Source organism: Empidonax traillii, unplaced genomic scaffold (assembly GCF_003031625.1).
Source record: "Empidonax traillii isolate 1590-97213 ecotype Southwest subspecies unplaced genomic scaffold, ASM303162v1 scaffold158:size1480230, whole genome shotgun sequence".
NCBI lineage: Eukaryota > Metazoa > Chordata > Aves > Passeriformes > Tyrannidae > Empidonax > Empidonax traillii.
Window position 1 is genome coordinate 264,905 of NW_020955351.1, and position 25,079 is coordinate 289,983.

The following is a 25,079-nucleotide window of genomic DNA, read 5'->3' on the forward strand; positions in this document are numbered from 1 at the left end:
AAACACCTCTTTCAATAAAAATAAGTAATGTGTTTATTTTTACCGGAGCAGGGTAAGAAATTTGCATTAAAGAAATTACTCTATTCATCTTTTTTAGATCAGGCACAAGTTGTGATTTTCTCATTTGTACTTACTGTTCAAAAAGATTTACTGAGTATTTTTTATGAATGAATTTGTTGGCAATTCATCCACAAACTGTTTGGTATGTGTATTAATTGAAACAATCGATTTGAATAGATTTCAATGTCCAAATATCTTTGACGACTTTGGAAACCTCAAGGTAATTAATCAAAATCTGAGCTGTTTCTTTTCAGCAGGCATCTAGCGAGACAATAGCAACTTTAGGATTGTTGTTTTCTGTGTTGTCTTGCTATTATAAATTGGAGCTGTGTTATTCTGCAATATTCTGTATTATTCAGTAGTGCCAATAAAGTTAGTGGGAAATATATTAGAATTTGTAATGGGACTAGGGTTTTATCCACTGTTTCACTGTTTTATCTCTTTTTCAGCCAATGCACAAGTCATCCAACTCCCTCTCTAGTGCACTGGAGGAAGGGGAGCAATGAGGCACTAACACAGAGTTTTAATGTTAAAATATCAAGAGTAAATATTCAGGTAAAATATTTGGCAGTATAACCCAGCTTTAACTTTCACATTTTAAAGGTTGATGTTTCATGTCCCCTCAAGTTCTTTGTTCGTCTGAGTCCCTGGATAAAGCTCATGGAAAGTCAGAGGATATCTTATGTCATCACTATTTGTGTTAATGGCTTAGGAACCCACAATCCAATCAGTTAAAATAAACAACCCAGTGTAATAGGAGCATAAATCAATGAAGACTTCATTACTGAAACCTTAATGTGTAATCCATCCACCTACAGAGGAAAGGGATACTGAGAGGCAGCAAGACAAAACCAGAGGACGGTCTGATTTAGCCAATCCTGATACTTGAAAAGGTGCTGAAAACATTAACTCTTCCTGGAGTCAGTAAATTTGATGGATACTCATCACTCCTGACAGCCTGTCCCTGACTATTTAGTTCCTATGCTAAAAAATGCCAAGAAACTCTTGAGAAAAGAGCTTTGAATGCTCTTTGTTTGCTCTTGGAGAACTGAGCTAGTTCAGGACTGTGGAGTAATGAACAAAGGCATGAATTAGGAAGATTAACGTGGGACTAAAACTGTGTGTCTTACCTAAAAGTAACAGCATGCAGAGCTGCTCTGGCCCTGCTGCAGACTTTACTCACTCTGTGGTCCCTTGAGCCAGTAGCACAAATTTGGACTTGGCTAAGGTGAGGGTGGCAATACTTGGTGAACTGAGAGTTACTGGATTTCAATAAAACCACATATTCTGTTTGTCTTGGCTCTGAAAGGAGCAGTAATCCTATCCTAATACCGAGCCTTTTGATTTCAACACAGATCACAAAAGGGCTGAACTTTTATGCTCAGTGCAGAGATCTCTTCTTGTTGAGTTAATAACGAATGGAAACAGCAGGGGCTTGCTCTGGGTGTGAGCCAGCTCCGAGATGAGGATGAGACAAGCACTTTGCCTGTGGATTTTGCATAAGAGCAAAAGTAAGGTGAGCCTTCAGAAATGCAGCAGAGCTCACAGACCCTCCTCCCCTTAGTACCCATTTCAGAAGGTGATTCTCTGCGTGTTTGCTCCAATCTCTCATCCTCACCTGACTCCTCTTTCTTCCTTTCTTCCTTCCCCAACCACATCTTGTTCTTTTCTCCCACTCCCCTGCTGATACTCTTGTCCCTGTTCCTTGCTTATGCCACTATGAAATATGTGTTAAGTTTGATAGCACTGGTAATTGACTGACACCAGTGTGATGGGATTTCTGGTTTTCAGAGATTTGGAGTTTTTTAATAATTATGGTAAAAAAAAGAAATCTAAGAGTACACACAGTGTTTAGGACACAGAAGCTAGGAAACATCGGCACTAACGTAGATATTTTGTGCAGAAAATGGCACATACAGTTTGCCAGTACAGAAGGAGGTTTGGCTGAAGGGAGCTGCTGAGCATCCTACAGGACATCTGTGACAGAGAAGGGAATCTCTTTCTCCAGGCTGACAGTCACCTGCTCTGACTGAAGACTGACCATTTTTCTGCTTCATCCCTATGTCTCACTCAGTGCATACCGTTCCCAGCTATAACAAAGGAGGAGGTTCCTAATTAGCTACACAACCCTGAGCACCATGTCAGCTTATGCTGTGACTTTCTCAGGGATACACTGGAAAAAAAGTGTCCATTTGAATTAGTAGTCATTATTATAGACCTGAATTAGATTTCCCTCATATTCTTTCTAGAGTTTCTTTTTGCTAGATGTTACTTCTTAATTCCTTGTCTTAACTATTCAGTTGCATAATGTTAAATATGTCAGAGAATGGTTGAATCAATGTGGCTGGTAAAATGTTCCCATACATCCAGAATAAATACCAGTAGGTTAAATTTCTGAAGCAGTTCCACATTCAGAAATATAGGAGCCATATATTTTTAAGATATTATCCTACTGTCATAATTTAATTGGAGGTAAAGCTATTCTATTATAGTTTATGCGATCCTGAGGTTCTTTGGGACCATGGCTACACAAATGTAAGCTTTCTATTACATTGGGAATTTGTACTGTGTTGTATCTGTTCAGAAATTATGATATCCAGAACTTAACCCAAATCCCTCAAGCACCAATGCAGACTGGTGATTAATTCTTCAATCACAGCAGTGAAATCTGTTTGGAGCAGGATTAAAGAAGGGGTCTAATGTATCACACAGATGAATTGTTGATATCATGTGTTTCCTTCTCCTCAAGTACAGTATATCTTATTTCCTCTAGTGCAAAATTTAAAGTGACTCCAATGCAGAATGTGTGATGTTAAAAGTATGGTTGTTACTCGGTCTTAAAATTAAATTCTATTAGTTTAAAAATAAATTTAGGGCATTTTTCTGCACCCCAGATTCAAGGCTTCCACATGGTTGTAGCTGCATAGACAGGAGAATTTTCTCGTAGATTGGATTAATGTAATTTAAACATTTTGTTCTTCAACTGCCAGTAATAGGAGATGCTGTCATGGAAAACCACCTCTCGTTTAGCGTTTCTACGTGATACAGAATTTCCTCAACTTTGAGATACCCAGATCAAACCAAAAAGGAGAGCTCTAATTTAGAATTTATATGTAAATTCTACAGAAATGCTACTGTGTATTAAATATTGTGTAGTATGATCTGTCAGAGGCTTTTAAAATGTGTTACCAATATGTTTCCACAAATTCACTGGCCAGATGGCACAAAAAGTGCTCAGTATCCAAACAAGGATCTCAGTGCCTCTGCACTGCTGCCCTGTGCAGCATGAAGTTCACTGTTCTGAATTGATTCCTGAATTTGGTGTGCTTTTATTTCAGAGCTCCTGCGACAGGGATGTAATCCTGAATATTCTCAGTGTCCTCACCGACTTGCTGTCTCTGGGTAAGGAAACAAAGGTCTGGGACAATGGCTGTAGACTGTGGCGATAAAGGAGTCCTCAATTCAGTCCTGCATTAAACTTGGCCAGGTGTTTGCAACTTGAACAAAATATGAATTATATGTCTAGATCAGCAGTCACTACTCCTATGTTTGGAAAACTGAGCTTATTCAGTGAGTTAAAGAAAAAAAAGACCCAGAGAAAGTTTCAATTATTTTTTGTTGTTGTTGTTAAAAGGTGACTATGGGTTTCAAAGTATTTCATAATCGCTGTCAGTCAACCATTAGAAATGTTCACCACTGCCATTGGAGGGGGGACTGTGAGACAGGAAGAGGAGCCTGACTTCCCAGAGCCCAGGGACTCTGTAATGAACTCTCTCCCCAAAAAGCACCTCCACCTTGGCCTGCAGGGAAGAGCTGTCACTGAATTTGCCGAGGGCCCATAAAAAAAATAAGTGAATTAGCAAAAGAACTGAAAAAAAATTAATGAAGTTTCTTTTCCTTCCTCCACATAAAAATGACATTTGCTGGCTCCCAAGCCAGCCAAGCTGCCAGGCTATGGGGGCTGCATCAGAGAGTGCTGGAGCTTTCTGGGTTCCTCATTGCTTGAAGTTCCACCACAGGCATCGCCTGTCCATCTGGGCCTCTCTTTTGGAGCCCTGCAGCCCTGTTCCTCAGCTGGGTGGAAGGATTGTGTACATGGAGATAGGAGGCACTGCCCCCCTCCAGGAGCTGAACAAGGAATATCCTCCAACCACAAAGCCTGGAGTTGCTGCCCAAATTTCCCATGGGTCAATATTTGTTAACACAGTAGGGCTCACATGATTGGAGTGTGGTTTCTTTGGAGACACAGATTTATTTGAAAGCTGTCTCCACGGCTTCCCTAGGATTCCTTTTCATTTGGCAGAAGCCCATTGCAGCTTTAGTCCTTTCCTTGTTTAATTTCCAGTATCTAAGAAAAGATCACTGAGCCTTCTGCTCCTTTGAAACCTGTCGGTGTCTCTGCTTATTCCTCTCTGCCACATTTTAATGCACAGTGAAAAACTTCAGCATCACCTGGGTTTGGGAAGACAATGAATGTTGTAGTAACAGGCAGCAGAGCACATAGTTCCACCATGCAGGCATTAGCTATATCTCCAGGCCAGAGGCACCTGAGATCCACGGCCAATTCTGCAAACGCCCTTGGGTTTGTAGCGCTAAAATACTGTTGAAAGGCCATGGGAACTTCGTGTGCTGAGGGTTTGTGGTAGCTGTGGCTCAGGCAAGGGATGCTCTGAGCGGTCTGTTCCCTTTTTTCCCCAGGGACTGGACGGAGGATCCACTATGTGATCAGCAAAGGGGGCAGTGAGGCGTTGCTGCAGGCCCTCGCCACTGCTGCCAGGACCGAGCCCCCCGACCACAGCACCCTCCTGCCCCTGCTGCGCCTGCTGGCCAGGGTTGGCCAACGAGGTACTGCTGGGGCTTCCTGGGTGGGGGGTTCAAACTGAGGATGATCTTACTGTGGCTGTCCAGTAGTTAAAGGGGGCTTACAAGAAGGACGGGGACAGACTTTTTAGTAGGGCCTGTTGCTATCGGGCACGGAGTAATGGGTTCGAACTGAAAGAGGATGGATTCAGACAGGATATAAGGAAGAAATATTTTTATGCTGAAGGTGGGGAGGCACTGGCACAGATCGCCCAGAGAGGTGGTGGGTGCCCCATATCTGGACACATTCAAGGTCAGGTTGAACAGGGCTCTGAGCCACCTGTTCTAGTGCAACTCATTGCAGAGGGTTGGCCTAGGTGGGCTTTAAAGGTCCCTTTCAACCCAAACTATTCTATGGTTCATATATGGTGATCAAGGTAATCCCATATTTTCCTGTTTACAGTGGCTTAATGCTGGTTTAACTCATTGATACAATTGAATGCCTTTGTTATGAGATCTTGAGTTGCAAGTTTTGGTGCAAATACATTTATCAGCACTGCTTCAAAGACCAGGCTTCTAAAACAGTTTGATTCTTATTTGCTTTGCACAGATAGGAAGTTTGGCCTGAAAGTGCAGAAGGCAGAAGCCACTGATATAATACTGAGCTTGACAAGAAGAAACCTGGACCATCACCTGCCCCTCACCCACTGCCTCTGGGTCCTGCGAGTTTGCGCTTCTAATGGTGAGTGCCAGGATTTTCCTCTTTTTCTCTGTGTGACAACTGCCAGAGTTCTTCTTTAGTAATTTCAATGCAAAGAAACATTATTCCCGTTAAGGTACCTGCATGCACCGTTAATGTACAGAATCAGGCACAAAAGCCAGAACAACCATAGAAAAAGGTGCTCCTCTAGGGGACTATGCAGCCTGTACACGGTGCATTTCATCTACGGACTATGGAAATAAAAGTGCTGTGGTGAAAAATATTCATGGCAATGATCTCCTATTCTGGAAAAAAACCAGTCAATTCTCTTGCTCTGAGACTTGGGTATCTTAAGTTTCTATGCAGTTCCCATTACCATAACAGCCAAATATCTCACTATTGTTGATTGTATTGATCCTCAGAGCAGCTCCATGAGGAAGGAAAATACGGGTGGAGAAGCAGAGGGAGAGAAAAATCAGTTACACATTCAAGGTCCCCCAGGAAGCAGATAGTAGATCCTGGTCTTCTGTCTAATATTCCCTCATCTGTGCACTCTACCAGCTTTTCTTGGTTGGCAATGCCCTCATGTTAAATGATTCAAGCAATGGGATTTCTAGTACCTCTCCTGGGATCATTAGAGATTCATACAGGCTTTCCCTGCCATGAAGCACTGAGCTCGTCAGCACAAATTTCCCTTTGCTCACTCTAACCCTTTCCTCTCCTTCTCCACATCCCTCACCCAGCAGATAATTCTTGATGGCCATCCTGTCCGAGTCTGCCATATGCACCCTGAGATTTAGGGCTCCTGGCGCCCTGCCCTGCAGGTCCCTGCTCTCTGTACAGGAGTTAGCTTCATGCAGTGGGCTTTCCCAGGCAAGCAGCCAAACCTCAACACTCAACCCCTCTCCCCATGATAAGCAGTATTTGAAAGGCTGAGCGTGGTTGAAAATGCAGCCAAGGCCAGATGATGAAATGTGCCTTTATTTGGGTTTCACAGCTGCGCAGTGACCCTGTGCTGCCTCCCACCCCAAAGGATGATCTACACACTTCCCTGCTCCATGCATCAGTGCACCTGCATTCCAGTTCAGCTGCAGTTTTTGCAGAGGTTTAAGGATGCTGCAGCCTGGCCTCCTTTTTGTTAATGTCAGACCCCATAAACTCAGCTCTGCACCTTTACTGGAGTAACTCTGTTACTCTCCAGGCACCTCCCGCACTCTCCAGATGTGCTTCCTCCTCCATGATTAGCTTTGGCTTTGTGGGCTCTGTGGCCCAGCTGGGAAGATGCAGGGGAAGTTAGGTGAAAGTCTATGTGGTACCAAACTAGGGGATTACATGTTCCCAACCTTAAAAATTATGTTTATGGAGCGGAACTATAGGAAATCCAGAAGCATACTGTACTCTGAGAATGCTTAGGTACGAAAGCAGAAAGGATGAGTCCTTGTCTCATCTCATGAACCAGTTCTTCACGCTGGGTTGCTCCTTTCACTATCACCAGATGTGTCTGGCTACCCATGTCCTGCTCTGGGGCAGGATGAGTTCGAACAGCCTTGTCCACTACCCTGTCTCTAATGAATTACAAGCAAGTGTGAATGTAGCTGGCAAGCCTTGCAAAGCTTTCCATCACAGGACAGCTTGGCAGGGACACAGTAGGACGAGAAGAGATGATGGGCCCTCTGGCAGCTCTCTGATGACCACTGGGAGATATCCACAAAACAGTCAAAACCCAGCGATGGGCAGGCAGCCAGCTCTCCTGGCTGCTGTTGATTACTGATCCTTTCACCTTGGTCGCTTGCATTTCATATTTCAGGGCTGTTTTTGTCCCTTCATTACACAGAGATGCTGTCTCATAGTGAGGAAATCTTGCTACACACCTAGTTTATGCATCAGGCGTTTTTGGAATTGATTGTAAAATTTATCTATGAAAGTTTCTAGTGTGTTAACAAGTGAAGGATTAAAGGGAAAATTGACCTAGATCAAATAAAGCTGCATTCAGAAGCACCCCTGCCCCCAAAACTCACTTCCATCCTGCTAAATAATAGCACAGAAAGAAAACTCTACCCTCCAAGACCCTATGAAATGAACTGTCCTCATGGAGTTGCATGTAGAAAATGTGGGATGAATTTGTAATTTTTCTGGGAGAAGACTTTATTTAATTATGATTTGTTCTCTGGAGAGTACAATTACAATATCTACAGGAAAAGGGGATTTGGGGAACTTGGGAAAGAACTGCAGGAGCTGCAGCACTGCTTTTGCACCTGATCTTGGCTCTGGCTGTGTCCACAGACAGCTTTGTGCTTCACTTTCTGTCTTTGTGAGGTGACCTGTGGAGTCCAGATGGGAGCCCAGAGAGCTCATAGCCTTAGGGGCAGCTACTCCCTTCCCCACATCTCCTCTAAAACACATTACAGACTGCCTGCTTCAGAGCTGACTGCTTTTTTCTTTTATTGCCTTAGTTACCACAGGAACTATGCTTGGCATCAATGGAGCCATGGAGCTGCTTTTCAAAGTCATCACTCCCTACAGCAAGAGACACGTCAGGACAGTCAGGTAGGCAGTAGCCCCAAGGGAACTCATCTTTCCAGGACAGCAAGAAATAAAATTTTGGTTCCACTTGAAGAGGCAGAGAAATCAGAAATGTATGCGGTTTCCACTCACTTTAAATCTGCAGGGTTTTTTAGGAGGCAGAAATAGTTCCCTGAAGGACACATTAATGCCGTGATTCATCATATGATTCATGCTGGTGGCCATTTATTTGTAGTGTACCCTATACAGGGATGGCAGTTTGATTGCAAGGTATCTTCCTTTGTTCCCCAGCCACTACTGGGTTTTGAGAAGCTTGTGCTGGTAGCAGACAAACTGCTCCCACTTACCCCTTATCAAGAACCTCCTGCCACCGCCAGCCTTGCGGGCAAGTGCAGTGGAATCATGGCAGTACTGCCTCATCCTCCTTTTGCAGACAGTCACGATGATCTGCAAGTCATCGTGATATTTTTGAAGTATGACAGTTCTTACTAGTATTAATCTGCGTCTGGTTTTAAGCCCATCCCACATATTTCAAATAGTTCTTTTCTGAAGACAGCAAGTCCATTTTATATCCCCATCTTAATGCCAAATGTTAGTCCTCAAGTTGTCCATTCTAACCACTTTCTCAGATGCCTTTCAAGGCAAACTTTGTGATGTGGAAAACACCACAGAAAGACACGTTTCTGTGACCTGCTCTTTGAAAACAGGAGGAAGAATTCACTGCTGTGAGCTGTGCCCACACAATCCCATTTGCTTAAGCAATACAGAACCTGCCAGTTCTCCTGCTGAGACATGCAGTGGTTTTATGGAGAACGGTCTCTACTTCCTCATGCACATCTCAGCAAGGACATGGCAACATTCAGATGGCTTTGGCTTCTGCAGGGACTGACATGGGTGGGGTCCAGGGCTGGTGACCACCGAGGAAGCAGTTCCAGGCTGAGCATGGGGTGTAGGTGAGAAGGATGGACAGGCATGGCACAGCAGTTTGGCCACTACTTGTTTAGTTGTGGTTGAAATGTAGGCCAGTCATTCTGGATGATGGTGGCAGAAAATAATGTCCATCCTGATGTTACCATCAAAGACTGATACCAGTTCTCCCAGTATCACCAATTACACAATATATTGCATAAGAAGGAATTTGAATTGCAGCTGACTTGTTGTTGGGAGCCAACTCACTTTTTGCTTGTGCTTTTGGCTTTTTAGTACAGTCCTAAGTACCTGGAACTGCTTCACAACTTCAGTTCTCTCTTAGAGTACCTCAGACTCCTCTACGTGGTCTGTCCAAAAGTGTGATACCAAGACGTTTCCTACAGAGAGGAACTCAAAGAAGATTATTGCTACAGTATTATTTCTAGGATATCTGAGCCTCCTTCAACATTCCCCTAAGACCTCATGTTATAACTATAAAATTTAGGGAGCCTGGAGAACTGCTTTGTGTATATCAGGGGTGCGCAGAACATGTTAGACCCAGAGCTGGGCTTGACTTCTGAGGCAACAAAAAGTGATTGATGGGTCCAACCCTGTGCTTAACTAAGCAAATTTCCCTCAATTCCCTGATTTCCTTCCTATGGAAGAGTTGGTTGTGATTAGAATAGTGTTAGTTTTTCTTCTGTGGTAGCCTTATAGGTCAGGATCTATGTGTAATAGGACTTTTGCCTGCATCAGTTCTCTGTTAAGCAATGGGACTTGCTACATAAAGGTTTTTAAAATGAATTTTGTGCAGAAGTGCTTTTTTCCCACTTGCTGTTTCCTCTGGAGAAAGTGGAAAACTTGGTATCTGTCACACATTTCTAGCCTGGCTTTTTGCTGAAATTCATTTGGAAATGCAGTGAGTGATGAGGGTTGCTGCAATGTAGGCTTTAAAGTGATCTAGAATACTCACTTCTAAGAAGAAAGAGAAAGAAATAGCCTTCAGAGAAACTTGCCACTTTTGATTTCAATGATTCTGGGTTGTCAATATGCAATATTTAGCTTTTTTCTTCCTTTTATCTGATGTACAAGAATTTTTTGAACTCTTCTGTGGACTTTTTTTCCATTTGGGACACAGACACAGATACCAGAAAAACAAACTCAAAATTGTTCTCAATAAAACCTCAGCTTTATTGCTAATAAGCCTTTATATTTATCACTGAAAAGCTTTTATTTTCCCTTTGAAAAAAGGTATCTTATACATTAATTGCTGTCTACTTTAGCTTCCTCATTGCTAGCTCAGTTTCCTAATTCTCTTTTTATTTCCTAAAATATTTGTGCTCTTCTTAAAACATATTTGTATGAGTGTGAAATTGTACCATAAAATCTTTCTGGGACCTCGTTCACAGGAAAAGGTGATTTGGCTCCCACCTACACTTGGTCTAATGAACAAGAACCACAAATCAGCTGCAGCCTGGTGGCCACTCAGCTGGCCTGATCAAGGCTCAGAGCTGAGCCTTTTATTTCATAACTAGGGGCACCTGAGAAGGTCAGTGGCACAGTGGAGACAGTCTGTTTCACATCAGAAGAACAACACACACCTGTTTTGTTTTAATTCACACTTGAAACCCCGTTCACAACCCCAATTTCTTACTATTCGGTAGAAATTGTTCTCGCTTGCAGTTCATTTGAGAGCACTCCTCTCACTGGGGAAAGTCGCTCCAAGGGATGTAGATAAGAATTTAGGTCCTGAGATTAGAAGTACAGACTGTAAGGTGAGCTACAGATCTTCTTTCCCAGTATTAGCAAGTGCCTCGGGTAGCTATGGCATGAAAATCCCAAGCATCTTTACAGTTCATCAGAAAATTGAGGTAGGTACATGTGAAATTGTCCTTCTATGTTTTGAGTTGCTCTAGCTATAAATTTGTGCAGTGACTGGGGTAGGGAGATTATAGGTGGGTTTTCTGAGACTAGAAGAAAGAATAAAAAGAGTCATGTGCTTTGTCTAGCCCAGTGTGTGCTCCTGGCAGTCTGACACTGGTGCAGATCTTCTCGTAGTTGCTGTGGCTGTGCTGAAATCTGGAGTGAGGTATTTTGGTGTAGTTAGTTGCTCACAAAAACGTCTGCTTCTTTTTTTGGTATCAGTATGGAACTTGTAGAGAATGCTAGCCTATAACCTGCCTACAGAGGAAAACTCCAGTGTTGTCCCAGAAGTCCTCTGAGACTCCCTTTCTATTTGCTCTTGATACCTTCTCTCCATAACTATGTGCCACCATAGTTTGCCTTTTTGCTGGGAAGGAACAGCTGGCAACTGTGGGAGCTGAGATTACTCTTGCTGTCTGATCAGCTGCCAGGAATGCAGCATTGCAAATGCACCACTTCTCTTGTGGGTACACTCGTGTTCCCCTGTCCTGGGCAGCAGCAGGACCAAGGTCACTTTAAGAATCTGCCCTGGAGAGTGCCCTGTGAGAGCTATTTATTTAGCCAGCTAAGATGTGGAAACTAGATACATAGTTCTATTTATTTTCCCCAGTGGCAAAGCTCTGGGGTATTTAGAAATAGTCTCCCCATGCTCCAATTGACCTTCTCTGGGTGCATGCCAAGTGTCTCTGATTCCCCTGGGACTGTGACTCATGGACTTTATGGGCTTTAGTTAGGCATTTGAGGTCTTTGAGTTGCTGGTGCCATAACTGTAGATCTTTCCAGAACTACCTATATCTGAGGTAAAAGCTACATGGAAAACACACAAAACTCTCTGAGGTGTAGAGATCTCTTGAGTTAACTGCCATGAATTCCAAGTGATTCAGAGACTCAAGGCTGTCTTGCCCATCTCTCATGATGCTGTGCTGCGGGAAAAGTTTTCTGATACCTTTTACAGGGACAGTTTAAAATAAAACCAGATGATGTTCTGTTTCTCTCAGCTCTGTTTATGTCAGTGGCTGGGATATCTGATATGAATGTGTGTGGGACGCTCAAATCTTCACTCCATCAACACCTTCTCTAATGTAGCATCTCTGATGCCCCACACAATGCAATGGTCACTGCTCTTTTCACCTTTCATCTTAATTACTCCTCATTTGCTCCATAGCGTCTACCCTTCTCCTACTTTCCAGCGTCCCTTTCAACACTGTTGCTTGTTTTCCCAACTTACTTGTTCTGAGAGATATTTGGATGTGTTGTGGGATGTGGAATGTGACAGAGGCCAATGTTTGTTCTCTAGTCAACCAGGATCTGGGTCTCTTCTGTATGACTGTCTCGAGGTTGTCAAGTATTAGGTGTGCTCACCAATGCCTTTTGGAGGCTATGTGTTTGTGCCTACATGTTGTGCAGGCTCTTCTAGGACTCCTCAAGTTGAAGATAAAGTATCAAAGTGGATGAAAATAAAGAACCAGATTTTATTCTCGTTTCATGTGAGGAAGGCTTGTGCTTTAGAAAATGGCAAATGGTGGGATGACTAGTGTCTGAGTCGTTCCCTCCATTGTGTTTCCTTTTTCTGGTGTTAAAAGATTGGTGGGCAGTTTTATTAAAGCAATTTGGAGAGTCTTTTAAAATGTCTTTATTTCTCAAAGCTCTATGAGTACATCTATTTATCATACTGAGCAGGGTGGCTCATGGTAAGTGTTCGCATAAACCTTGTATGAGAGATTGCAACAAGAGGAAGTATTTGTCAGAAATAAAAACTCTTTCTGTGCGTATTCACAAGACTTGGCTTTCTACACTGGGCTGTTCCAGTAAAGTTTGACTACTTAATTAAAAGTGGAAAGTGAATAAAAAAGGTCTGGGAATGGCGCCAAATTAATTCACTAGAAAATGTGATATGCAGAAATTATCTGCCTTTGCTCGTGTCCAGCATTAACCACTTCTGACATTTGATCACAATTCTTCCTGTGTTTGGTGCTTATTGGATAGTCCCAGCTCCTCAGAGGCTTGCTGATAATCTCCCTTTTCATTAAAGGGAGGAAATCCTTCAGTGTAACTCTATTTCACCTGAGGTGGATATCTGGATTCCTCACATACTAAAGGGAAAAAGAAGAAAATTCTCTTCACCTGTGGCAAGTGTTTGCCTCCAGAAACTAGAAGTATCCTAAAAATGTTTATTTCTCTCTGTGGAGGATGAGTCTGGAGTGGGCAACTTGGAAGCAGCATGATGGACATTTAAGGCTGGGTCAGGTAGATGGTTGCTGAGAGAGACTTGGAAAATGGAGTCCTCTCCAGCTGGTGTCAGGGCTCAAAACCCAGGAGGAAGGAGAATACCATAACCTGTGCATTTTTTTTTTTTTTTTTTTGCTGATAAGTGCTCAGGGGTGATTTGAGGTGGGGAGTAACTTGTGAATCTGAAACATACAAGAATAATGATGGCATTGTTGCTATGGTCATGAGGTGATTCCTGTATCACAAACTTCGGTCACAGAGTGAGCTGAAAGGAATATTTTTTACTGTAGTACAGAAAGCTGAGCTCATGCAAATGAAGAGAGGAATGTCAGGGTCATCAGGAGAGGACCTCTAAAGCTAAAAGCCATATTTAATCAGGTATTATGCCAGATTGACCAAGGAGAATACAAAGACCCTGAAAATTCTCAAAATATAGGTTAAGAGGCTGTGTATATAGCTTCAAATTAGGCTTGGAACAAAGGATTACGTGTATTACTCTGCTTTTTTAGAACACATTTTTGCATACAACTGAGATTCTCTTTTCTCATCTTGAAACTGGTGCTTTTGATGCAAGATAAAATCAAAGTGTTGAGCCTATAGTGTTGAAAAGTGACCAGGGTGCCACATCAACAAATGCTTGTACAAGTGGTCTCCTGTGACCTTAAAACTGACAGAAGAAACCAGAACGACAGTGGGCTATGTCTGGTTTAGACAGAGAGAGGAGACGTGTAGTGGGGTTGACCTGAACACTAGAGTTATCTCTTCTGTTAAGAATGATGGAGAGGCACATGGAAGAGATCCAAACACAAATGTGCTCCAAACCCCAGAGCGGGGAATTAGATTTTCCCTATCCTTAATCCTGGATAACTTCTTGCTAGTAGACCACCATGTATGTTTACTGCAATGCCATCCCCTGGACTGGGCTAAACTTTCAGCTGCCCTCCCCTCAAACGGAATATGTGGCATATCTGGCCATTGCCAGAGAGTGTTTTGAGAAAGAGAAGAAATTCAATGTACTGACATGGTGATTAGTTCCTCTGAAACCTGTTATAGAAGCTGCTGTGGTGGGTTCTTCTTGAGGAACGCTCCATATACATCTTTATGCCTTTGTTTACTTGGCAATGGCTCCTGATAGATGATCAAAAGTAAATCATTCTTAATTCCTCTTGTTAGTCTGTGTTTTGCCATTAATCATGTTGAGCAGTCTGGATATTTAATTGGAAAGTAAGACATGATTCTATTGGAATGTGGTCAGAATTAATCAATGCTTTGAGAATAAGCAGACACTATTTAGTTCACTTGATCCCTGTAGAAAATTCACATGAAGGGCCAAAATATTTCTGTTGAGCTATGTCACAGCTAAATGACATGGTTTTCATCTGGCTTGATCTTCATAGGATTTATCCTAGAATTCCTGCTAAATAGATCTGGTAAATAACATCCCGAACGAGCTGATGCCAGCAACAGAAGAAAGAGGGTTGTCTGGAAAATTTTTTTACATAAAGTGTCTCTTCAACTTGACTAAAATCTCAGATAACTTGAAGCAGGGATGGTTGCATCGTTAAGATAGGTAAATAAACCCTACTGTGCAAATCTAATGCAATGAGCCATTGTAATAGAAGAAATTATCTTGGAGCCAAAGGTGTCCCAGTTTCATGCAATTCCTTCTCTTCTGTTCTTTTTACGGTCTATGTGGTTTCTCTCAAAGAATGACCTGTTCTAATATTAATAATAAGTTACAAAATCTCATTTCAGACTGATGGTATCTCAGTGCTGCTTTGCAGAACAAATAGAGTTGCATTTCAGAATTACATTTTACTGGCATTGTACTGTTAATAGCAATAGATGGGAGAAATTGGAAAATTAAGAGGTAGAGGCAAGGGAAAAAGAGATGTTTTGAGGTTAGATTTGAAAATAGATGAAGAATTGATGAGGCAGAGAGGAATACCATCCCCCAACGTTGTTCCAGAGGTCTGGACAAACATGTGGCACACAGAAATTCTGGTGCCATCTCTTGGTAGCCTTTGGTATGGCAAGTTTTACCGCAGATGCACCTGCCTATGTGGCACAAAAAAACTGGTGAATGAGCGTTATACAAAGAGAAATCCACTTCTAAGCTTAACTTGGTATGTCATGGGAAGGGAGGAACTCATTTAGTAAGACTATTATTTTGAAAGAGATGTTTGATTTTTTTCTTTTAGGTACAGCCTATATTTTACATCTCTTTCAGATCACGGTTTGAAAGAGAAACAATGCTTTCAACTGAAGGCCTTTCTTTGCCTGCCCATTATTTCTTCCCCTTTGGTGAGCTAGCAGGTTATATTTGGAAAGATGGCATGAGGGCAAGTCGCTGCTGTTCTCAAGTTCTTGACTTTTCACACCCAGTGGCTATGGCAGATGCAGTTCATGGCTGACCTCACAGGATGCCTTTGGGTATGTCTATACTGCAGACAGCTCTTGAGTTTGTTGGGGGGGAGATTCTCTCTGCCTGAGCGTTAATCTACCTCATTGTGCTAACAACTGCTAAGGTTTGCAGCAGGGCCTCCACTGTGGGCTACCCAAGCATCTTAGGACATATTATCCAGTCTGGGAGTATTATTCATGTTGCTGTATCTGTCTCACTCTTGGTCTTTGTTCTAGATTAAAGCTAACACTCAGTGCCTCACTGCATTGCAATGTCACTGCCTTTCAGAACCTTTCCAAAGGGTATATCCCAAATAGCCATGGAAACTTCTGTCAGTCCCATCCAAATGGGAGGTGTGACTTGATTTCATACATCAGTTTCATCTCCATTTCCCAGAATTAAATGAATTCTTAATATCAATACTTTTTTTTTTGCATCTGGGTATGATAGTCCCCCATAGAAGGTAAGGTCAAGACTAAATGCAGCATGGGAAGAACAGAGTGGAATTAATCAAATTTAAAAAAAAAAGAATGAAAATAGAGCAAGAGGGATTACAAAATATTTCATAATCTAGGAAGAAATCAAGGGTTTGGCATGACTTTTGGAAGTTAGAGGGTTATTTGTGAGATGAGGGGTGTGTAAGCTGCTTCTGATCTGGAGGTACAGAGAGAAGTTTTGCACCAGTAGTGGTGGGGTTGTAAAAGGAAAGAAGGCAAAAAATCTAATGGCAGGAGACAAAAGATCTCTCATGCCTGAAGTGCTAATGTGAGATGTGGTGTGTTACTGTGGGCAAGTCACCTGAGATCAGACTTTTCATGTGCTCAGTGCATACACTTAAATCCTTACATTTCTCATATTCCTTAGCTTCGTAAGGTTAGTGAGGGTACAGTCAGTTGTCTGAGGCATTCAGTAATGACAAAGATAGACAGGAAGGGAAATGAGACAGGGAAGAGAAATGAGAAGTGAATTTGTGAGAGGTTTTATGCTCAGGCAGGATGCATTTGAAGTGGCCTGTGGAGTGAATGTGGAGCCAGCAGAGTGAGGAGAGGATTGAGCAACACAGTTACGTGACCTTGTAAACATGTTTGAGGTGGATGTTAAGTGCCAAGGCTTTCAGAAAGCATCAGCCCCGCAGCCCTGGAGGACTGGCAGAAAGGTATTTCTAACCCAATCTATCTGAGTTCACTTGGAGAGGTGATGAACAGGTACCCAACCTGCCTGTTTGCCTGCATTTGTTTCCCCTGTGTCAAGGAGACAATGAAAGAATCCCCCCTCAAGAAATCATTGAGTTGGGTAATGACGTGAATCTCTGATAGAGGCCAGAGAGTGAGCAGATAAAGCTGAGGGTACTCACTTGAGTGTCAGCATGTGTGAGAGCCCAGGAATCTCTTCTCCTTTGCCTTTCACTTGGTTTATTGCCATTTCTCCTCCCACCCAGAAGCCTGTTGCCCTTATGAAGGGGACAGAAAGCAGCTGTAAAATCCTCCTGACAAAAGCTTTTGGTCCAAAAGGAGACAAGGAAAATTTGGAAAAAAAACAATGAAAGGAAACAGTAGTGCAGAGCTTCTACATCAGCCCTTTGTGTCATGCTGTCCCTACAAGGAAAGCAGCCCTAAGAATTTCCTGTGGTTGCTGAGGCTTTTCTCCAGCTCCACCAGTGCTGGCAATTCTGGCAGGTGGAGTGTAAGCCAGTCTCTAGAACTATCAGTGATTTTAAAGCACAGCAGTGATTAGACCTGCCCTGAGCAGAGTTAAATGACACAGTGTCAAAGCCCTTAGCAACAGCCTTTCTGCAGTAGGATTCCCTGTCCTGATAGCGCTGTTGGAGCCACACCAGCTGTAGCAGCAGCAGGGTAGCTGGTTTTAGAGATACAGAGGCAACACAAGAGACTAAGTTCCAGTGGGAGAGAGAGAGATCTCCAAAGTCTTCACAGTCTTTCTGGCTCTTTTGAGTAGTTATCAAACACTGATTATAGAGAATAAAAGATAAAGTAAATACTGGAGTATTTACCAAGTGCAGGTGAACTGAGTTTTTAGGGAGAGGAGGTTTTGTAACAGCAGTGCCACAAGGCTCTGCTGCACGGGGCTCTGGCTCACTAACACTGGCAGGACTCTTGTTGATCTCTTTATCTGCAGTGCAACACTTGGAATGGCAGCAATGCCAGTAAAACCTGTAAATAAACCCAGAGTTGAGCTGTTGTGGGATGTGTTTGGAGACAGGGTTTGGAACGTGAAGGAGAGAACCTGAAAACTTGAGGAAGTGACTGGTGAGGAAGAACAGGGCTGCCAATTCCCAGTATGGCTGCAGCTCTGGGCTGGGGAATGGAAACTTCCCCAGAAGTATAAACCTTGGAAAGGTCATGCCTCTGAGACAGAGTTTTTACTGTCAGGCTCAGCAAAAGCCAGATTATTGAAGAGCACAAAAGAGAGAACCATCCCATATCTTTGGCACATTTACTCCATGTGTTTTTTTCCACTCCTGTCTTAAAGGGATACAGTCTGGATGTTGTGTGGACCATAGGGCATACATTGCAATGGCACAACAGTTCTCACTGTCTACTCAAAAGCTTAATTTCCTCCTTATTTTTCGTTGTTGTTTTAAATCACACTTACATGTTTGTGGTTATTCCAGCTTTCCCCACCTTCCAGATTTTACTGTGCAGAAAAAAAACACAGGCACGTGGAAGAACCATCCAAGTAATGCTCAGAATTTTTACTGTGTCTTAATTATTTATCCCTATCACTTCAGTCCTGTATATACAGCTGAAGTTCTACCAGCCTTGGCTTTGATATTGTCTGTTTTCAGATCCCAGAATTTGGCTTGAATATATCAGATGGAAGCTTTCCAATGGAAGGAGAGAGGAAAACAAACCCCTAACTTTTATTACTTAAGCTTCTGCAAATTACTGCTTCAAAAAGCCCCTGCAGTTATGCCAGTGTGACATTGCAGCTTTCAAACAGCAAATAACAAGAGAATTTGACCCAGTATTTGTTGCATTGTGACATTTACTGACTTTTGCTTCATTTTAAATCCTCTGGCTAAATGTTTTGAAGAACAGGCACCAGCACTAAGATGGGACCAGATTATTGCTTAATAAGGAATTATACATGAGCAACTGAACAAATTCATAAGTCTGTGGCTGGCTGGATCAGCCACAACAGCCAGATGCTTCTTTACAACCAGCCTTACACTCTCCATGGTGGTGTAGTGACCTGTGTTGCAATTGAGGCTGGTGTGTCCTACCTGCTCTCAAATCCCCTTGCTTGTAGATGTGGGGATGAAAACTAAGGCTGTGTTTTGGTTTCCCCTGGCATTGCAGTCTTCCTACCCATCCTGACAACGCATCCTACATGTTGAACCTCAGGCACCAGCTCAGTAAAGTGCTGTGTTGAAGGCGACATGGGTGATCTAGCACATAAACTGATTTCTCTGACTCTTGTGCATATCTAATGAAATAAATAAACATCTCATTCTTTCTCAGGACTCTGCCTATGCCATTCCCATTTCTGTCTCATATATGCTGTTGTTCTTTGAAATGCTAGATATCTTGATGTACTGTGGCTGCAGAGAGCCTCATCTCTGACCTGCAGTCTGCGGGTTTCCTTTCCTACACTAAGATATCCTACTTCTGCCTGAGCTGTGGCTATGAGGACAGGACAATGACGCGTTCACAGCAGGTGTTGGGATGGTGGTGCCTCTGCCACTGTTGGAGGTGGTGGTTCAGCCTGCTTGCAGGGACAGCTTCCGCAGAAGATGCATCCTCCTGTGCAGCATCTATCTCATTTTGTGTGAACCTGATCACGCATCCTCAGATGACTCTGTTGCCTTCCCTATGGCAGCCTGGAGGTCTTATGTCCAGAAAGCTGCTGCAGGGTAGTGTGAAAGCTGTCTGCTTTCCACACCTTGTCTCTTTTTCCTGCAGAGATGTATCTCAGTATACATTACACAATGCAGCAGTATCCCCATTCCCCCCTCACCTGACCAGCAAGACAGAAACCCCAGAATTGCAGAGCGAATTGAAGAGCAAGATGGCTTTTTCCTGCTAAACCTTTATTGAAAATCCCAGAAAAAATTATAAGCTTTTCTCCCTGCTCTGCAATTGAAACATTTATTTTCCAAAAGCCTTTGTGCTTACTATGTTTTCCTGTGGCAAAACAAGTCACTACTATACCTTTCTAACACCATTCTACATGTGTTTTGCAACCCTCCGTTTCAAAAATATGTGGTGGGTAAAATGGGCATTTATTTAGCATAAAAGATTAAAACTAGGCTATTGCTATCGACTGAAGGGAGTTAGGTGAGACCTGTTTTCTGAAAGAATGTCCAGATTTTCAGAGATATTTCGATGTATGAAGATGAAAGGGAATGTAACCATAACAGAAAACCTCTCAGCAGGTTAATGGATTAACTTGTACCATTAAAAGGCAGTTCTGACCTTAGTATACAAAGGAGCTTTGAACAATCCTGCTGAGTGCTACCTGCACGTTTAGACATAAAAATGCCTTTTAAGTTCAGATCAAGATGCCTATTGTGAATCTGTAAGAGAATGTTGCTTTGTGTTTCTCAAGCATGTTTATGCGTTGCTCTCAATTTGAGATTGATTTAATAGTACCAATTAAGCTCAGTATTGTGTGCACATATGGCATACAAATGAATACCCCAGTATTTCTAAGCATATTCCTGTTTGGCAGCATCAGTTAGGACCAACAAACTGTAAAATGACCAATTCACACTAAATTCCCTACTGAAAGGCTATGTATGTATGTATTGAAGGAACACAATCATTAAAAAGGTTGAAAAGTGGGAATAGGAAGAAACCAGGGAAAAAAAAATGGTGACAGATTCTGCATATTTTCTTCTGTATATTTTGTTGAAATTCAACTTGCATATGAGCTTTTCAGGTAGCTCTAACTCTGAACACCATCCTTTGGGATTTAGGTGAGAGTAATATATAGAAACTGCCTGACCTGTGTGCATAACAAGGGAAATGATGTTTACCTCCTTGGGAAGCACATGGGGATTGATAATGTGTCGCATGCCAGAAGATTAATTGAGCTGACATCTTTTTGCACTTGCTCCCTGCTGCAGATGTGGGTGTAACACTGGTGTCAGAGCTGCAACTGATGTGCAAGGAGCTGCTCCCGCATTCAAACTGTGGCCTTGGTACCACAGGCTGCAGCTGCCCACTCACCAAGAGCAGAGCTGAGTGGGGCTGGAGGGTTATGCTGTGACATTATTCCCAGTTCACAGCCACCCAAGTTGCACCTTGTCACGCAGCACAGACAGAACAATTCCAGCAGCTATGCTTGCATGAAACAGCTTCTTGCTCTGGCATATTAAAAAACAAAACAAAACAAGCCAAAAAACACCCCACCAAACAACAAACAAACATCTTCCCTAGAGATTTTAAACTTTGAGTTTCTTTGGCTGGACTTTATGGATGTGCTTCATCTGAATAGGACCAGGGGGAAAGTGAAGTGCAATATAAACACAAACTGATGGATCTATTTCTAAGCCTTGTAATATGGAAACAGTAGCATTAGATTAAAAAGATCAAACACAGTTTTTCATCTTGTATTCAATATAAGTCATTCCTTGTTTTAGTCTGAAACATCTGACTTTTGCTTAAAGAAAAGTCTGACATACAAGTCAGCCTTCTTTCTTGGAAGAGATCAAGGAAGATGGTGCTTTCTCCATCCTTCAGCTTCATAAATCATGTTCTTTTCAAGTTTCTTCTATTGTGCACATTTTTTAAATTAGCTTCTCTGAAAGATGTTTGTTTCTTTGGTTAGAAAGACAAACCAAACAAAAACCTCAAACAAAGCAATCCTCAAAAGCCTAAGCAGAGAAGCTGCAGGAATGGCTGCAATGAAAGCTCAGGTTTTCCATCCGTCGCAGCAGCCCTGCAGAAAAGGTGGCTGTTTCAAACACTGCTGCTTTACAGCTCAAGAGCACCTTTCATTACAAAGTGCTTTTTAAAGATGTTGTACCCTGAGATTGCTGCCGCCTTAGAGGTGGTTTGCACTAACCAGTAGTCAAGGAGAACTACAGCTCTTAGCCTTGATTACTTTGAAACCAGCCTCCCTTTTATGCTCTCAAATAGCTCTGGGCACAAGCAGTGACATGTTAGATACCTCACTGCCTGGACTGTCAGTAACAGAAGCTACCCTTAAGTATTTCACTGCCAGTAATTGATGGTATCCATAAAATAAAAATCTTGCAGAGGTTTGCAAGCAATGTGGTATATGTGCAGGGTTGTTTTGTGGCATCATAAACTCCTGGGTACCTCCAAGCTCAACCTTCCCTTTATAGTTCACCATCAGAGACTCCCCAATGGCAAAGTACCTGCAGTTCAATTTCTCTTAATGAAAGAAGTCACAGTTGCCCTGCTGAGATTTGAGCCCAGGTTCCCTGGTATGTCACCAAGAGGTGCCATTTGACTTCATCGTGCCCTAAGTGCAGGGTATGTGTGTTGTGTCCCTCTCCCTGCCCTTACTCTGGGTGTATGTAGCATTCAGAAAAGTTTGAGGTTGAACAAAATGGGGTTGGGTCTCTTCCCTCATGCTTGGATTACGTGCTCCCCAGTGAGCACAATGTTCATGTCAATCCTGTGGTCTCCAGAGCAAAAGTTGCTGGGAATGGAGAACTGATGAGCTACAAAAAAAATGACAGCGAAGGAGTGAGCCAAGAGACCACCAGGCTCTTTTTGAACTGAGTAGTAACTGGATTGGGAGTGGAAGACAGCTGCCTGCAGAAAGAAAGGGGATTTAACCTCATTCACTGACACACTTTGACTGCATAAGAGATGATCTGTAGGGCTCTGCTAGTGCTTGTTAGCAGATGTGGCCTCGATGAGTGTCCTCACCACTCCTCTTAATCAATCAAGGATAGCATTCAGCCCCTTTCCCAGTTCCCCTACATGTTTCCCTTGGGTGGGAGAGCCGGATTCTCACACTGTCAGCCTGGAACTGCCTGGGTGATGAATTGTTTAAGAATTCTGTCTGATTTTGATCCTTCCAGCCCCTTCATCTTGACATGAATGACAAGCTGTCACAGCCTGCCTCAGCCATATTGGTGACATCTGACCTTAGAGAGGGAGCTGACATAATCTTCTGAGGTATAGCTTCTGTCTGAGGAGTCAGTGCCAGCTCTGCACTGTGCTGTAAGAAATGCCTGGGCACTTTTTTTGGCAAGGATTTGAGTGTATTTCATATACCTTGTTCTTCTTTGTTACTCCTTTGAAGCTAATTTAATTTAGAGCTGTAAAGAATAGGTTGACTTTTTAGGCTACAGCTGTCTCGCCTTCTGTATTTTTTGTACACAGGAGAAAGTAGGATAGTTGTAAGGATGCCTGGAGGATAAGCCTGGAGTCACTCTTCTTTCTGGGAGGCAGAGATGAAAGAGGCTGGAAGGCTATACCTTTTCACTGATTTTAACCTAACAGGCTCCAGGGCAGGCAGGGAAGTTTGGAAGATGCTACGTTGAAGGCTTTGAACTGAACCTTGGAACTGACACATGCTGGACACTGGACTTGAAGTATCCAGTAGAAGGAGCGTGTGATTTTTATTCCCTTTCCTTCAGCATTACACCAGAAGCACATCTGTGTACAACAGCTGGATTTCTGAACTCCACCTGTTGGCAGTGTGGAGGACATTGCATACTGAAAGCAAACTTTGCCTCTAGTGTAAGTTCTAATGCCTAGCTAACAAGCTGGAATTAAAGTGGGCATGGTGATGGGTGTTTTTGCATAAGTCCTAGACTAGCAGTGCTATAAACATGCCGGTAGCATAACCAGCCTTTGCCCACCCATTTTTCCAAGACTTGCGAAGCTGCTGGTTTTATGTCTTTAAAACAAATCTCTGTGCAGTCCCTGAGTATTTAAGATCTGTATTCCTGGGCCATGAGGGAAATGACCATTCAAGGCATCTGCCTTGGATGAGATATGCTTTCTGGTAAGCTTTATAAAGCATCTACTGCCGAGGTGCCTACGTGTTATTTCTAAATGTCTCTCAGCTGTTGAAAGTGAATGTGAAATTAAGAGCAAGTGGCTCTGTGACTATATAAACTCTGGTAGTTAAGTACAAGTCCCAGGGGTTGGAGGCAAAATGCATCCAGATAATGTGCACACTCAAGGACATTTAATTCCTCCTGGAGACAGGGGCTATGGAAGCTTAGGGGCTTTAAGCCTGTAAGCTGTGATACCTTGAACCCTGAGTCAGGGTTCCATTGTGCTGGATGCTGTACAAATATGCATTTCAGGGCCCCTACCCCATGCTGCTTGTGGTATAAATAAACATGACAGCAACAAGTAAGTATATGTGAAATAGCAGGGTGAAGGGCAGAAGAAGCTGAGCAACATGAGTTACATTTCTATAAAAAATAGTGGTTTATGTCTTTATCATCCAGGTGTGATTGCTTTGAGGAATTAGATCAGGCATCAGGTTGAAGAGGTATTTAACAAAGCACTAAGTCATTAGCTTTCATTCAATAATTTGAAGGGGGTGTTCTGTATTTTAGCATGTAGAAGACAATTTTTCAGGAGAAGGAAGGATGATTCAATTACTTGGGGGCTGATCTGTAGAGCCCTATTGGTTCATTTCTTTGCTCAGTCTTTGGCACTTCTGTTCCCTGTCCATATTCCCAAGCTAGTCCTGAACATGTGAGCACCATGTGCCCTATGAATCTTAAAATCCTTTCCTGTAGTCAACCATGCATCCCTTCTGTAGGGAGGTTTTTCATTTTCAGGAGTCCTTTTTTTTTTAAGAGACAGAAACAGAGGTACATCATTGTCCATCATACTGCCTTGTGCTACAACCTGTGAGCTGAGATTGGAGTGCAGAAGAAAACTGAAGAGCTTCTGGCTTTCAGGCTCCTCTGTCTGCAGTGATTTTCAGCAGAAAATATCCTGGCAGCTCAGATCTGAAAGGGTGACCTAGGCATAGGACTCCTTTGTCCGGGCTTTTTAACAGCCTGGTTTTACTGGCTAATCCAATTGTGCTTTGGCTTGGGACATGGAGTTTTTCTTTGTTGTTGCTGCTGGTTCCTAAGCACAGGATCTGGAAGTTGCGTTTGTCTATCTGTCTGCTAGTTGTACTCCTGCCCAGATATCCAAGCTGCTGACTTGGAAACACTTCAAAGATTTCCATTCTTCAGAGTGGCTGTCTCGACTGCTACTACAGGGAGTTTTTAATGTTTTCTGATTATGGAGCAGCATTTATTATTATGCCTTATAAGACAGGGCAACTTTATTTATACATAATTTTTTATTTAATTTTTTTTTTTTAATATATAAGTGAGCCTCCTTTGAGACACAGGACTTGACAAAACAGCTTAGATTTTCCTAACCTATTACCATAGAAAACAGAAAATCAGAGGAAGACATCTGGACAGATTTGGCAGGTTTTTTAATGATTTAATCCCTCCCCCCTCCTCCCCATCCCCTCTGTCTTCCCTCCGTTCGTTCTTGAGACAAATGCAGAGATTTGCACTGGGCACGTTATCAAATTCTCTGGTCTGGCATATGGCTCATC

The 25,079-nt window shown here is 42.7% G+C and overlaps 1 protein-coding gene across 1 annotated transcript in view; it reads left to right on the forward strand.

Annotated features, from left to right (window-relative positions):
* The window catches only part of AGBL1 (ATP/GTP binding protein like 1), a 306,575-nt gene that overhangs the window by 51,145 nt on the left and 230,351 nt on the right, over positions 1–25,079 (forward strand). The window contains exons 2-5 of the mRNA XM_027884984.1: positions 3,399–3,462; positions 4,759–4,905; positions 5,471–5,602; positions 8,014–8,107. Coding sequence (XP_027740785.1) covers positions 3,399–3,462; positions 4,759–4,905; positions 5,471–5,602; positions 8,014–8,107 — 437 coding nt within the window. The remainder of the gene's footprint in view (positions 1–3,398; positions 3,463–4,758; positions 4,906–5,470; positions 5,603–8,013; positions 8,108–25,079) is intronic.